This window comes from Arvicola amphibius, chromosome 4 (assembly GCF_903992535.2).
Source record: "Arvicola amphibius chromosome 4, mArvAmp1.2, whole genome shotgun sequence".
In the NCBI taxonomy this organism is placed as follows: Eukaryota; Metazoa; Chordata; class Mammalia; order Rodentia; family Cricetidae; genus Arvicola; species Arvicola amphibius.
Window position 1 is genome coordinate 21,488,467 of NC_052050.1, and position 16,373 is coordinate 21,504,839.

General features: G+C 48.1%; 1 protein-coding gene across 1 annotated transcript; it reads left to right on the plus strand.

Annotated features, from left to right (window-relative positions):
• Positions 1–7,618: 7,618 nt before the first annotated feature.
• On the plus strand, positions 7,619–14,414 carry LOC119812199 (keratin, type I cuticular Ha2). Its single transcript, XM_038326665.1, has 7 exons — positions 7,619–8,092; positions 9,009–9,091; positions 9,259–9,415; positions 10,628–10,789; positions 10,872–10,997; positions 11,705–11,925; positions 14,285–14,414. Exons 1-7 carry the CDS (start codon positions 7,619–7,621, stop codon positions 14,412–14,414), a joined length of 1,353 nt encoding a protein of 450 aa, XP_038182593.1.
• The last annotated feature ends 1,959 nt before the right edge of the window (positions 14,415–16,373 follow it).

Here is a 16,373-nt window from a genome sequence, read left to right on the forward strand (position 1 = left end):
GAGGGACAGATCCAGACGGTCAAGGCCGTTGCCTTCAGGGTTCTGACAGGGCATCTTGTCAACCCTAACTCTTATAGCCCAAATATTTCCATTCATGCTGGACCCAGACTTAGGCCCAGGCCCTGAGAGGCTCCTGCAGATATATGCCTTAAAGCTTCTTAGACCCTGTCAACTAAGTCTGGTTGCCCTTCAGGCCTTGACGCCTCTTCATTTCAATGGGCTTCAGGGTCTCTGTTCTGGGGGCCTGTTCCTTGGTCAGTTTTTCTTTCTGAGTGTGTTCTCATAGGTTCTGAAATTTAATACAGTGTATCTGAGTCTGGGACAATAAAGCCATTTGCTCTGGCTCCCAGTGACTGGCTCACATCATTTCTGTGTTGCTTTGTGTCCATCTGGGGTTTAGATCGACTGTTGAGCATGGAGGATGCTTGACCAAGGGTGACCCTGGAAATAACAGGGTCCCCAGGCTTCTCATTGAGGGTGGTTAGAGGGTTGCAATGGAGAATTATTTTGTGCCTGTGCATGTTTAGGACAGCCTTGGCTGTTATTCTTTGGGCTTCATCCACTTTTTTTCCACTTTGAGACAAGATCTCTCATTGCTCTGACACCTGCCCAAGTAGACTGGACTGGCTGACCAGGGAGCTCCAGGGATCTGCCTGTCTCTGTCTCCCAAGCACAGACATTACAAACCTGTGCCACCATACCTGGCTTTTTGTTGAATGTGGTTGCTGGTGATTGAACTCAAGTTGTTGGATCTGCAAGGATCACTTTGCCAACTGAAGACCTTGCTGGTGAGGCTTCTTCGCTTGGCTTCCTTGATGAAGACATTTCTGCAAGGTCCCAGCGTGGACAATTGTTACCTACTTTGCCTCTTGGTATACATAGCAATCCTTGGGGGGGGGCGTCACAGAATAGGCCTGATAAAGATGAGATAAGTGAAGAGAGAACATTGGGGTCACTTTATTAACCTGTGTGCGCTCCTCACAGCAGTGACATGCACCCCACACTCAGGGATTTTAGGGTTCTTGCATATTAACTCCCCTCTTCCCTTGCAAGCCCTCCCTGAAATTCTCCCACTTCAGGAAATCTCAAAATCCCTAAGTTCCATTGCACGCAGGCTGCAGAGATTGAGCCTGAGTTAGCATTTCCACTTGTAGCTCAGAGGCTCTTGACTGAGGAGACCCCTGTGTGCTCTTGGCATCTAGTGAGGTTGAGGCTCAGATGCAGAAACTTCCAGCATCTCCCCATAAAGCCCGTCATTTGTGTTCAGAATTCTTCCCTCAAAAGACCAAGCAAAGCACCAAGCTCTTCCAATGCCAATGGGAAGGGTACAAGGGTGATGGTACAGTTTCTAAGCTAGACAAGAAGGCAGACTGTCTCCAGAGGAACATGTGCTCTTCAAAGATGATAAAGGTTCCCGCTAAGAAACTTAAGTGATGTTCAGAGGATGATCATGGCTCCAAGGTGAAGCTCAGGATGGTGGAAGGGTCTGGACTGATTTGGGCCAGACCTATGTCCCTTCAGGGCATCAGAACAGTTCCTTCTGCTTCTTCCCTGACAGGAGGGCCCAGGCCTTTGGTATCTGCCAGCAACATGGCTCTAGGTAGCCTGTATTACTGTCTTCTTGGAACACAATGGTTGAATTTGCTAAAGCTCAGACATCTGCCTCATTTACTTTATTCTATAAACCCATACCTAGCATTAATATGTGCCAGGGAGGATGCTAGGTACCACAGGCAGGGGTCAGTCTACATGGGAGGGATGCCCTGGCATAGGACAGGGAGGACACCCACTTCTACTTACAACTTCTATCTGTCTGTCTGTCTGTCTGTCTATTTATCTATCTATACATCCATCTACCTATCTACCACCTATTTATGAATCTGTTTATTCATTCATCCACCCATCTCATATTACCTATTTACCTGTCTTTCTTTTTATCTATCATCTATCTATCTATCTATCTATCTATCTATCTATCTATCTATCTATCTATCTATCTACCTACCTACCTACCTATTTATCTATCTATCTACCTACCTGCCTACCTACCTATCTATATTCATGTAACTCTCTTTCTCGCTCTCTATCTGCCTACCCAACTATCTATCTATCTATCTATCTATCTATCTATCTATCTATCTATCCATCTATCTATCTACCATTATCTATCTATCTGCCTGCCTGCCTATCTATCTATCTATCTATCTATCTATCTATCTATCTATCTACCTACCTATTTATCTATCTATCTATCTACCTACCTGCCTACCTACCTATCTATATTCATGTAACTCTCTTTCTCGCTCTCTATCTGCCTACCCTACTATCTATCTATCTATCTATCTATCTATCTATCTATCTATCTATCTATCCATCTATCTATCTACCATTATCTATCTGCCTGCCTGCCTATCTATCTATCTATCTATCTATCTATCTATCTATCTATCTATCATCTATCTATCTATCTATCTATCTATCTATCTATCTATCTATCTATCTCATCTACTTTAGTGATGAGAGAAGGTTGTGCCATTAGTGTAAGGAATGTAGAACCAGAACATGGAGTGAGAGGGACCTAGGACTCCAGCTCCACCATGGCCTACCAACTTCACCACTGTGAGAGTGTGGACAGGTCCCTTTCTGAGTCTCAGTTTCCTCCTGGGGAAAACAGAGCAGGAGACACTGACTATGCTGCAATGTCCCTAGTACTTTATTGAGCTTACAGCTGGCATCTGGAAAGTGGCCAACACCGACTTGTTCTTCTAGTTTGATGCTCTGAGGGTGGGCATCTACTTTCCTCTGTTGGAATTTCATTTTTGAGGCAGCATTTCCAGACAGCAATGCCCAGTTACTTCAGGCTAGCCAAGTATATGAGAACTTACGGGACTGGAGAGATGGCTCAGCAGTAAAGAGTGTTTATTGTTCTTACAGAGGACTGGAATTTCATTTTGGTTCCTAACACTCATGTCAGGCAGCTCACAAGCCTGTAACTCCAGTTCAAGGGGATCCAGCACCCTCTGGCCTCCACGGGTACCTCACTCATATGCATGTTCTCCCATTACACATGTTAAAACAAACCTGAAAAAAAAAAAAACAAAAGCAAATCAGGAAGTCCCATGTATCAGTCTCAGCTTCAGCTCTGACAGTCGTGGCCAGCAGAACAATCTGCTCTCTTGAGCACAGGCTCTGGGGAAGTCTGTTCTGTATAAGTCACACTCTTCTTCCTGGAGGCCCCAGAATCAAAAGCCCCTTCCAAGCCATCCGAGCTCCCTCCCAGAAGGTGCTTACCAGATCCCGTGGAGCCCTCCCTTTACTTATACCATTTGCCTTTGCTTTTATTATTATTTTTTTAATTTTATATATTTTTTTGTTTTTTGTTTTTTGTTTTTCGAGACAGGGTTTCTCTGTAGCTTTGGAGCCTGTCCTGGAACTAGCTCTTGTAGACCAGGCTGGTCTCGAACTCACAGAGATCCTCCTGCCTCTGCCTCCCGAGTGCTGGGATTAAAGGCGTGCGCCACCACCGCCCGGCTTAATTTTATATATTTTTTTATTTAAAAAATTTCCATCTCCTCTCCTCTTCCTCCCCTTTCCCTCCCCTCCCCTCCCCTCCCCCCATACCCCCTTCCCTCCATTTTCAGGCCAAGGAGCCATCGGGGTTCCCTACTCTATGTTAAGACCAAGGTCCTCCCAACTCCCCCCTGGTCCAGGAAGGTGATCAACCAAGCTGAGAAGGCTCCCACAGATCCTGTCCATGCAGAATAGTCAAAGATCAGTGCCTTTGTCCTTGGCTTCTCCGTCAGCCTCCATCGTCGGCCACATTCAGAGAGTCTGGTTTGGTCTCATGTTCCATCAGTCCCAATCCAACTGGAGTTGGTGATCTCCCGTTAGTTCTGTCCCACCGTCTCCATGGGTGAACGCACCCCTCACGGTCCTGACTTTCTTTCTCATGTTCTCTCTCCTTCTGCTCCTCATCAGGACCTTGGGAGCTCAGTCGGTTTCTAGCCATAATTAAAGGACATCGAGCCTATAATTTGGGATCCTTGAGAAGATAATAAGAAGGTGAACCCCCCCAAAAAAGATATAGTAATCCTCCTGGATATTGGAAGTAGACACGATCGCCAGGCAAAAATTGGGAACTTGAGGGTTGGGCGAGACGCGGCCAAGGGAAGATGGGGAGAGAAAAGCGTGAAGAGGAGAATGGGGGGAGCTCGGAGGAATGGGATGCTTGGGATACAGGAAGGGTGGATATGGGAGCAAGGAAGCATATATCTTAATTTAGGGAGCCACCTGAGGGTTTTCAAGAGACTTGACCCTAGAGGGGTTCCCAGGTTGCCTTTGCTTTTAAATTACAACCCCGTCTCCGTGCAGCCAGATGCTGTCTCCATGCAGCCAGATGCTGTCTCTGTGCAGCCAGATGCTGTTTTCACCTTTGTGTGCACACTGGAATCACCTGTAGGGCTCAAAAATAAAAATGCAACACAACCAAAGACACAACAGAATAAAACACAGAAAATAACTCTCGCCTGCTGCCTGAGATGAAAGACCTCAGCCGCCCTTCAACATCACAACCAGCAGCAACTGGAGATGTTTATGTGCCGGGCACAGCACCGGGTGCTTGGCATTAGTTTACTTTGTCCCTTGTTGTTGGTTAGTATTTTTTAACTCTTTACTCTTTGGGGGCCTGCCAATCCAGCTCCCAAATAAAGACACACAAAGTCTTATTCTTCGTTATGAACGCCCAACCTTAGCTTGGCTTATTTCTAGCCAACTTCTCTTAACTTAAATTATCGCATTTACTTTCTGCCTCTGGGCTTTTACCTTTCTCTCTTTCTGTACTTCTTTCTTACTCTGTTGCTGGTTGTGTAGCTGAGGGCCTGGGCTCTGGTGTCCTCCTCTCCTTCCTTTCTTGCTCTTTTTCCTCTTTTCTGAGAATTCTCCCTCTATTTATACTCTCTGTCTGCCAGCCCCGCCTAACCTTTCTCCTACCTTGCTATTGGCCATCCAGCTCTTTATTAGACCAATCAGGTGTTTTAGGCAGGGAAAGTGAAACAGTTTCACAGAGTTAAACAAATGCAATATAAAAGAATGCAGCACATCTTTGCATCATTAAACAAATGTTCCACAGCAAAAACAAATGCAACACATCTTAAACTAACATTCCACAATGGTCCCTGTCCTTGTTGCTCTGCTGTGATAAAAGCAATTTTGGTTCACAGTTTGAGGGGTTAGTCCCTCATGACAGGGAAATCATGGCAGTGGGAACTTGAGGCAGCTGGTAACATTGCATCTGTAATTAGGAAGCGGATAAAGCTGCCCTGAGCTCCCTAGTTATATTACAAAAGAATCCCTCCAACTAATGCACAGACAGACAACCCTGTTGCTATGTCAGCATCAATCAAACAGCTTTCAGACACCCTGGTACAAGGTCAAATCTCAGGCCAACTATATCAGGATTTCTGGGGTTCAAAGCAAGCAAGAGTTATTTTCTGTGTTTTATTTTGTTGTGTCTTTGGTTGTGTTGCATTTTTATTTTTGAGCCCTACAGGTGATTTCAGTGTGCACACAAAGGTGAAAACAGCATCTGGCTGCACGGAGACAGCATCTGGCTGTACGGAGACGGGGTTGTAATTTAAAAGCAAAGACAAATGGGATAAGTAAAGGGAGGGCTCCGCGGGATCTGGTGAGCGCCTTCTGGGAGGGAGCTCGGATGGCTTGGAAGGGGCTTTTGATTCTGGGGCCTCCAGGAAGAAGAGTGTGACTTATACAGAACAGACTTCCTCAGAGCCTGTGCTCGAGAGAGCAGATTGTCCTGCTGACCACGACTGTCAGAGCTGAAGCTGAGACTGATATGTATGATTTCTTGGTTTGCTTCTGTGTGTTTTTTAAAAATGTATGTGCAATAGGGGAATATGCATGTCAATGAGGTACCCACAGTGGCCAGAGGGCATTGGATCCCCTGGAACTGGAGTTACAGGCTTGTGAGCTGCCTGACGTGGGTGTTGGGAACCAAAGCAAAACTCCAACCCTCCATAAGAAAAATAAACTCTCTTTACTGCTGAGCCATCTCTCCAGTCCCATAAGTTCTCATATACTTGGCTAGCCTGAGGTAACTGGACATTGCTGTCTGGAAATGCTGCCTCAAAAATGAAATTCCAGCAGAGGAAAGCAGCTGCACACCCTCCGGTGGTAGATGCCTACCATTTCCGGCAGCTGGCCTAGCTCTCAAGCCTTCTTCCATCTGACGTCACCAGCTCCTCTAAAATTGTCCATCGAGACGATGCTACTGGAATCATGGTTGTTCCAGGGGCTCAAACTGGGAGATCTTTTTTCTTTGGGCGGGGAGGGTCGTGAGAATGGCGGTGCGACCTATGTTTGCACCCATGCTAGGCGTGCACTGTAACACTGAGCTGTATGCCCATCCCTTGAGAGGTCATTTAAGTTGGTTTTCATGCAGAAGCTGAGACATGGGGGAGACCAAGTGACTTTTAGAGGTCACAGCACACATCGGAAGGCAGGATTTCTAGGCTGAGTGAGAAAAATAATTTTATGGCTGGGGGTCACCTCAGCATGAGGAACTGAATGAAAGGGTCGCAGGATCCGGGAGGTTGAGAACCACTACTTTGAGGAGTTGCTCAAGCCTGGTAACTAGGGACACCTGGCTTACCACAGAGCATTCCTCTTCAAAGACCTGATTCACAGGGCGCCCATTCGCTGGGGTCCCGTTGAGCCTTCCCTGTGCATCACTGCAGAGAGTGAAAGGAGAACCCGTTCTAGCTATTCAGCCTCAGTCTCAACAGACAGTAGCTGCACACTGCATGGTGGCAGTGATCCCCAAGTGGAGGACCCAGAGAATCAAGACAGAGTCTCTGCCTCCTGGAGGCTTTCATGACATTGAACCGCTTTTCCAAGGAGAAGGGCCTCACCTCTCCCTTTCTCATTCGCCTTTAACTAAAAAGATGTCTTAGCAGCTTGGGTGTTCGTGCCCTCGCTTCCTCTCTCCTCTGTGATTATGTCCTTTCCATAGGTGGCAGGATGAGCTGTGAGTATTCTGAAGCCTCTGCCCTCTTTCCTGTCTCTCTAGATTTATACCACGGTACTGAGGCAGCTTTTGTCACCCACACATTTCCTTGTGAAGGGGCCAGGTCTTTTCCCACATGGAATGCTTTCATTAAAGGGGCAACTACCTCTCGGCAGGCTCACAGCCTTCCCTAGGGCAGGTGCAGGCGGGGGCGCAGTGGGCAAGGTCCACGGCAACCAGGACAAGCTCTGGCTATATCTGCTGCCACACCCTGGTAATGAGAGCCCAGGTATTGGGACTGATCCTTTGAAGATGTGTGTTGATGCTCTCCCCCGGGTGACCAATGACAGGAACCTAGAGTCCTGCTTTAGCCAAATGACAAGTTTGGCCTCTTTTATGAGGAAAGGAACTCCTTATTGGAAACCAAATTACAAATTAATTATCAGCTTCCTCGGAGACCGAGTGTAAACATCAACACTCCCACTCCTGTGAGGACTTTTTAGTGTGAGCCCCTTCACTCCAAGAGTATAAAAAGGCCTGGGCAGGATGGAGTCTGTAGATACTCAGGGAGCTTCTGGGGGGAGGGACTTCCCTAGCATGACATCCAGCTGCTGTGTCAGCAGCACCTTGCCAGTCTCTCTCAAGAGCTCTTCACGACCGTCTTCCGTCTGTTCCAGTAACATGGGCAGCAGGCCGGAGCTGTGCTTGGGTTATGTGTGCCAGCCCCTGCAGGGCATGTCCTCCATCTGCATGCCTACCACCTACAGGCCAGCCAGCTGCCTCTCCAAGCCCTACCTGTCCAGCTCCTGCCAACCCAGTAACCGCCGGCCAACCAGCTGCTCCATGGGGACCTATGGCCTGATCTGTGAGGGCTCCTTCAATGGCAACGAGAAGGAGACCATGCAGTTCCTGAATGACCGCCTGGCCAACTACCTGGAGAAGGTGCGGCAGCTGGAGAGAGAGAATGCCGAGCTGGAGGGCAAGATCCAAGATGTCTACCAGGCTCAGGTGCTGACCATGTGTCCCGACTACCAATCCTACTTCCAGACCATTGAGGAGCTCCAGCAGAAGGTGAGGATGGGTTGTCAACAAGCCAGCTGGGAGAGGCATCCAGAAAAGCCAGTACTCTAGATATGCATCTCATTAGTGTTTCCGGCTATGCTCAGGGAAAAGAGACTTCCCCAGGGCACAGGACTAGCTCCTAACTTAGACACTCAGCCAGAGCCCTGAATGCAGGAAGAGCTCCGCCATCAGGTCTATCATCGACATGTTGCATAGCTTTGGGAGGTCTCTTTCCTTTTTCAGACAACAGTTTCCTCATCTGTAGGATGGGGAGAATAATGGTCTGTATCTGAAGGGGTGCTTAAGAGAGTTCAGCAGACAATGTAGGTCAAGTGTCTGGCACAGCCTCTGTGTAGGGCTCTTTCTTTACCCATTGCTCATGGCATCCATAATGGGGCATTTTGGAGGATCACAATTGTCTTAAGACAATCCTCCATAGACATGACCACAGACTAACCCAATGTAGACAATACCTCAGTGAAGCTCTCTTCCCAGGTGATTCTAAGTTGTGTTAATTAATGTGGGAAGATGCATTTCACTGTGGGTGGTACCATTCCCTAGGCAGGGGTTACTGAACTGCGTAAGAGTGGAACAATCATGCTGAGAGTTAGCAAGCAAGCAAGCAAGCAAGCAAGCAAGCAAGCAAGCAAGCAAGCAAGAATGCACACAAGCAAGCACACATTACGCATTTATTTCTCTCTGCTCTCGACTGTGGATGTGATGTGACTAGTTGTTTGACTTCCCTTCAGCGATGGACTCTAACTGGAATTGCAAGCCAAATAAACCCTTCTTCTCCTATGCTGCTTTTTGGTCAGGGCTTTTTTTTTTTTATCACAGCAAGAGAAATGAAATTAGGACACCTTCACTGCGTTCTTTTCCTTCTTTACATCCTACGCTGACCTGCTCTGTGCGCTTTGGTTGGCAGGTTCTGTGCACCAAGGCAGAGAATGCCAGGATGATTGTGCACATTGACAATGCCAAACTGGCTGCAGATGACTTCAGGACCAAGTGAGTCTGGCAGGGGACTTGGAGGTGGGGTGTCTTTTCCTCATATACTCTTGGGTTAGCTCTCTATTGGTTTCCTACGGGGGTTAGACAGAGCCGGCATTTCAAATCCTTCCTTGAGTCCTGTATACAGTTCTACCCCTTGGCTGCTGACCCTGGCCTTCTTGTAGGTATGAGACAGAGCTGGCCCTGAGACAGCTGGTAGAAGCAGACACCAACGGCCTGCGCAGGATCCTGGACGAGCTGACCCTGAATAAGGCTGACCTGGAGGCTCAGGTGGAGTCCCTGAAGGAGGAACTGCTGTGTCTCAAGAGGAGCCATGAAGAGGTGAGATGAAAAGTAAACAGATGTGGGGTCTGGGATGCGGCATGGGAACAACGTGGGGTTTGGAGTTGGGTAGACGTGGGTTGAAGCTTCCCAGTGGACCACGTATCGTTTCTGTGACTTTCTGTGATTCATGTATGCTTTCTGATCCCCGTCACCCATAAAACAGGGCTAGCTACCATGTAGGGTTATTGGGAGGATTTAATGATACTACATGGATCCTGGATATGATCCAAGCCCTGTGTATGAAACACCTACCTCTTGGTAGATGCTCAGAGACATGCCTCTTTCTTCCGAACTTGGTGGACCAGGGCAACTGTCAAATTTTCTATCAGGGACTGCATTTGTCTTTCTGGTGAGGGCCGGCCCTAGAGGGAGAGTGGTGCAGTGGGGCCTAGGATGCGTATGTTCCAGAACATGCGCAGAGACCGCCTATCTCTATCAGGCTCCCTACTGGGTGAGCTCCTCCTCTTCTGAGGGTTGGGCTTTGGTGTTTTCCATCTCTGGTCTATCCCTGTTCTTGCCCCCCCCCCCCACCTTGTATCTTTTGTCTGTACAGAGACGCACATGCTTAAGTCATAGACACGGTTCTATCCCTTTTTCTCCAAAACACTGCAAGGACCATTTCTCTAGGGTGCTTCGGTCTTCCTTCTCCAGGCTGACACTCACCCCTTTCACTTGGGGTTTGAATGAACAAGTGTCTCTGGGTTCTGGCTGGGCTTCCTTAGGCTTAAATGTAAAATAACAATCAGTCACCATGCACTCACTGAATGCCCTAGGGTACCTGACTCATCCCGTTTAAACCAGAGAGTTGGGAACTGTGCCAAGAAGTCACTAATGAGGCATTATCCCATACTCGGGCAGCCTCAGTGGCAGGCAAGCCTGGGGAGGGGCCTGTTCTCACTGGGACCTCGAACCAAGTAGGTCAGGCTCTGTGGCTCTCCTTCCTTGATGAACAGGGCTGCTAGCAAGATGGGGAAATGAGAAGGGGTGTGTGGGTTTCCTGTCTTAGTCTAAACAGATCAAACAAATTGCCCCTGAACTTGGCTTCTGCCCAGCTGACCGGAAGTGTCACCCTGGGTGTTCAGCTGGAGCCGGAAGACCCCTGAGGCTCTGCAGTCCCTGAAGCCCTGCTCCCCAATGCTGAGCTCTTCAGCATCTCTTGTTACAGTTCACGTATTTTCCACACTTGCCTGGGGTCTTGTGTCTTTCCAGGAAGTCGGCGTCCTTCGACAACAGCTCGGGGACCGCCTTAACATTGAGGTAGATGCCGCACCCCCCGTGGACCTGACCAGGATGCTGGAGGAGATGAGGTGTCAGTACGAGACGATGGTGGAGGCCAACCACAGGGATGTGGAGGAGTGGTTCAACATGCAGGTGGGCACATCTCTCGCAGCAGGTTGGGCTCTTCAGGGTCCTAAGGAAGGGATGCTCAGTCTCCCCCTTCTCTTCACTGCAGATGGAAGAGCTTAACAAGCAGGTGGCCACCAGCTCCGAGCAGCTTCAGAGCTACCAGTCAGACATCATTGATTTGAGACGAACAGTCAATACCCTGGAGATCGAACTGCAGGCTCAGCATAGCCTGGTGAGTGCTGCTGGCGGGTACCTCTTTGCTCTGGGTCTGTGAGAGCCCTGCGCATGGCTTCCAGGGATATTAGAAGGGGTAGGAGGGCAACCAGATCCAGCCAGCATGGATGTACCCCCAGCTGATTTATTTGGAGGGAACTTTCTCTCGGGAACCAGCTCAGAGATAAAAGGACATGCTCCTTATTGTATGTCAAACATGATTCCTCCAACATGTCTATTATCTACTTAGCCTGTCCTTCCAAACCCTTGTTCTAAATGTCACCTATAGAGATTAAATAGTCCTGACACCTAAAGAAAATCCCAGGAGTCTAGAGAAAATTCTAGGAGTTAGGATTATTGGTCTAGAGTCTAGACCCATGGAACCAGAGTCTTGGAGGCGTCGCTTGGGCCTGGGTATTTTTTAAAGGGCTCTCGTGGGAAAACCATCAGAAAGACACTGTGTCGTATTAAAATACTTGGTGAACTTCAATTCTAAAATGTGTAGAAGGAATCAGGGACAAAGGAGCAGACTTGGGTTCAAACTCTGGTTCTACCACATACCTGACGCTTAGCCTGGAGCAGACGACTTGACCTCTTTCCAGACTTCCATGGCTTAGAGGAGAGGGGCCATTCACAGAACCAAAGACTTGGCTCTTCTCATCTCTTTCTGAACCAGCTCATGGAAAGCATCTGCCGCTTCATAGTTGTGTCTTTTCTTTGCCTTAGAGAGACTCTCTGGAAAACACGCTGGGGGAGACGGAGGCTCGCTACACCTCCCAGCTGTCCCAGATGCAATGCATGATCACCAACGTGGAGTCCCAGCTGTCTGACATCCGCTGTGACCTGGAGAGGCAGAACCAAGAGTACAAGGTGTTGCTGGATGTCAAGGCCCGGCTGGAGTGTGAGATTGACACATACAGGGGCCTACTGGAGAGCGAGGACAGCAAGTGAGTTTCTGGGGAGAGGCTCTGTAGGGGGCCCAACAGGGCTGGGTGGGGCCTAGGATGCAGGTCCATCTACTTGTACTAAGAGACATGAGTTTAGAGTCTCTCAAGATTAAGGAGCTACCAGAATACTGGCATGCTCTAAAGGAAGTCGGGTGATGACATTTAGGCCACTATCCCAAACCTGGTCCAGAGGAGTCCATTCTTCTTCACTGCAACTGACAAACTTTCAAGACCCTACCATGTGTCATGCATCATGAAGGATACTGAGATAGACAGTGGGGAAGCATCTGCCTTCAGATTGTTACAGCTGTCAGGGCACAGGCGGACAGACCGCTGGAGGATGTTCTTGGGGGAGGAGTTCCAGGGCTGTTGGAAAGACAGGAGGTAGCTTAATGTGACTGACTCCGGTGGGCAGCAGGGCAGGAATGGTCAGCTGGAGCTTATTCATGGACACACTGGCTTATCAGAGGCCTTTCCTGATTGAGCAAATGGTAGAATCTGAGAAATTGCTCATCTCCCCACTGGCTGGTAAACATCTGGATTGCAGAGACAATAGGACCCGGTTCCCTGAACTCAGTTCAGGGCAGATGCCTAATACATGTTTCTTATCTGAGCCAAAGAAAACTCAAAGCTCCTGTTTGGGAAGATTATCCTGAGAGATGCAAGCAGGGCTGAGTGGGGGGAACCAGGCAGGGATAGTGTTCAGGAGCAATGGGGGAGATCATCTTCCCACTGTTATGCAAGCAGGATCTGGTGGCTGTGTGGATATAGGATGTTGTGGTCATTGGGTGTGCTAACAGCTGTTGGAGCAACCCCCCAAAAACATTCCTCTATGTGTGTGTATGTACATACATGTGCTTATGCATATATCTATATATATAGTATGGATGTACATGTGTTCAACGTGTGTGTGTGTGTGTGTGTGTGTGTGTGTGTGTGTGTAAGTCAGAGGACAACCTCAGGTTTCCCGTTCATTTGAAACAAAGTCCCTTGCTCACTATGACACACCAGTCTATCTGGCCCACAAGCTTTTGGGGATGATCTTGCCTCTGCCTCCCCTCTCACCATAGGGACACCAGGACTACAGCCACGTGTTACCGTGTCTGACCATCCATAGGTTCTGGGGGATCCAACTCAGGTCTTAACACTTGTCTGCTAAACCCTCCGCCCACTGAGACATCTTGCCAGCCCTGGTAGCAATTTCTTGTCCAGCATTTCGTCTTGTTTTCCGTTTACTCTGAGCCTGATCCCACTGAAGCCAGTACTGTAAACTCACATGTCTGCAAGGATCAGGCTGCTAACATCTGCCCATGATGTGGGACAGTGGGGACCGGGGAGCTTGTGCTATGCTCGAGGAGGGCAGTGCTGTCCCCTGTGGCCATTTCTACCACGTAGGGTGCAGAGGCCATGCTGCTGGTCTTCCAGTTGCTCAAGGAGAGCTGGGCTTTGTATTTTTCCACTCTTTAAAAGTTTCAAAATTTAAAATGTATTTTAAAAATTGAGAAAAAGGTACCAGCCACATTAAATACATTTAAGACTGAATGTAGCCCTCAGGCTACACATTGAGCCCCTGAGCTGTTTGGTCCCTGCCCAGTGTCCAGTGTGTTGTTTCTGGTTTTCTTCCCCAGCCTGTCAGTCTCTGAGAGCATCTTTTTGCCATGTACTCATTCCATATCAACTTAAAATTTCTTTTTCTTCAACACATTTTTATGAAGTGCCTGCTCTAGGCCAGGTATATAGAGGGCACACACAATGTCTGGTAGAGGAGAAACCCATAGTGGAATAATTAGCTATCACTACAGAAGAAACTATAGTGCCACTGGGAGATTTAACACTGAGATAGGGGAGGTTTCAGGGGAGATGTGACACTTGAGCTTTCAAAGCAGAGAAGGAATTAAGTGAGTGACCATGGGAGAGAGTTCTAGAAAGAGGAGACATGTGTTCCACAGCCCGAGAGGGATAGCTCATGGAGGAACTGCCAGAAAGCTAGATCCCAGACGTCGGGACTGTCAGGAGAGTGGGGGGAGGACAGACATCTGTTAAAGAGGTTAATATTTGTCTCAAGCCCAAGCAGGAGCCACTGAAAAGTCCTCGGTAGGGGAGGGGCATGATTAGATTACTCTCTACTGGGGATTCCTCTGGCCACCCATATACCAGGGGTGAGAAGCAGAGGCAAGAGTGGAATTGGGGGTAGGGATCAGCTGGGAGGCCACAGAGGTAGCACAGGCAAAGATGGGGACGATTGGAAAAATGGAAGGCAGGAGGAGATGCACAGCAGTGTCTGAGGGTAGAACTGTCAAGGTCTGTTATGAGGTGGGCACCTCCACTAATTCTTCTCCATTGTGATCTTTTCTCCCAGGCTACCCTGCAACCCTTGCTCGGCTCCCTCTGGCCAGCCCTGTGCACCCTCCTCTGGGGTGTCCCGCTCAGTCTGTATGTCCCGCACGGTTTGTGTACCTTGCTCGCCCTGCCTTCAGAGCCGCTACTGAAGCCTCAGTATGTGGATTCCGGAGGGACCTGACTTCTGAGGCATGGCTGCGCCTCTTCACAGCAAGCCTGATGATAATTCTGAGAACGTGAAAAGGGTGGGGCCAGCTTAGACGGCCCTGAGCAGAACCAGGAAGTGAACACCAGCACCGTGTTCTGATGCTACAGGGAGTGCCCTTGCCTTCCTTGCTTCAAAGCTGCCTTCTCTATTCCCATGGGCAGAAGGTTCTCTTTGGTGATACTTCTGGTTTTCTGTGCTTTCTTGGAGCATACATGTTTTCAGTTAAGCTACAAATAAAACTTAATGCAATGGCCCTGGAAATTGGCATTTTTAAAATCTTTCACGATGGTGTATTTATGAGCCAGCTTTATTCATTTGGGTTCAAGAAGGGAGTGCCCATATTTTGAATTCTTATGCCTCTCCTTTTAAAAATATCAGTTGCTTTTAAATGAGTGTTTTGCCAATCTTGCTTGAATGTGTACCACATTTATGCCTGGTGCCCGTGGACACCAGAAGAGGGTGTTGGTTTCTCCATGGAACTAGAGTTAAAAAATGGTCATGAGCTACCATTTAGGTGCTGCAAACCCAACTCAGGCCCCTCCTGGGAGAGCAGCAAGTGTTCTTAACCACTGAGCCACTTCCCCACTCCCTCACAGCCCTTCTTGTTTCCACAGACTGAAGGATATTTACTAGAAAAGGATTGCATGCCATAAATATGTTTAAACCAGGAAACCACTCCAGAGCCAAGTAATAAAAGAATAAAGGGAGGATGGAGATGGCCATGCCAGAAACCAAGGCCAAACAACTACAACTGAGAATAATGCCCTAATAAACCGGGCTCATTGTTCCATCTGCTGGCATGATGTGATCATATATCCAACAAGTCTTCAGGGAGTGCTGCTGGAGGTGGGGTCTGCATTAGAGGTTGACTAACCAAACAGTGGTCTCTAGACACTGCTTGATCTTGCAAAAAAAATAAAAACAAACTATAAACAAGGTACCATTATCTAGTTCACTTTTTAATGGGGAAGCCAAGGGCCAGAGGGGTTAAAAGACTGGCCCAAAGTCACTTACTGAGAGATGCTTGATTAGTTCACATTCAGAGTCTTCAGTGTTTGCAAACTACAGTTGGGTATGGAAGAAAAGAATGCAAACAGTCCTCACCATCTAGATGCTTATATTTGTAGGCAGAGCTAAGGGCATGTGAGGCTCCACTCCATCGGCAAGGACCAAGCAATCACGACAACAACAGCAGTGATTGCTATCTTGCTTCCTTTTTGACTCTACTTGCAATTGCATGCAGGATCTCATGCATCTTAGGCAAGTGCTCCATTGCAGACCTATATGCACCTCCAGTTCTCCTTTAAAAAAAACCCCTTTTTTTTAGCAGAGTCTCACTAAATTGCTCAGGCTGGCTTTGAACATGCCACCCTTCTACTTCAGCCTCCTGAGTAGCTGAGATGACAGCTTGTACCAGCATCGTCAGGCTTGGTGCTACCTCTCATGAAGCACATTGTATGCGTTTATCTGTCTGGATTTGCTGAAGATATTAGAAAATGAATACAACAGCAGTTCCCATGACAATCTCATAAGGTATTGTTACTGGTTCATTTAGACACAGGAAATCAGGGCACAGGGAAGGATTAGATCCATTGCCTAGGATTACGTGCAAGCAAAAAATTTGAGCCCCAGCCTAGCTGTATGGCATCATTATTTTAAGTACAATGCAAATTCCTACCCAGAAGGAATAAATACTGGCAAAGATTGGGGGGAAGTAGTTTGGGGGTAGGAGGAAGTAGTGTCTCAAAGGGGAGAAGATATTGGGCTGTGGGGGGCCATGGGTGTCCACAGAGAACCTGTTCTCTCTTCCACAGACAGTGGGAGGCCTGCTGCAGGGTATGGGGCCAAGAATGACATGACCAGATTGGTATTTTAGAGCATTTCACCAAAGAGCATAGAC

What these genes read in the sequence shown, in the direction of transcription:
- LOC119812199 (XM_038326665.1), top strand. Translation starts at nt 7,619, where the DNA reads ATGACATCCAGCTGCTGTGTCAGCAGCACCTTGCCAGTCTCTCTCAAG. An exon ending in GCAGATGACTTCAGGACCAA is followed by an intron (nt 9,092 to 9,258) that starts GTGAGTCTGGCA and finishes GCCTTCTTGTAG; the next exon opens with GTATGAGACAGAGCTGGCCC. An exon ending in TGCAGGCTCAGCATAGCCTG is followed by an intron (nt 10,998 to 11,704) that starts GTGAGTGCTGCT and finishes TCTTTGCCTTAG; the next exon opens with AGAGACTCTCTGGAAAACAC.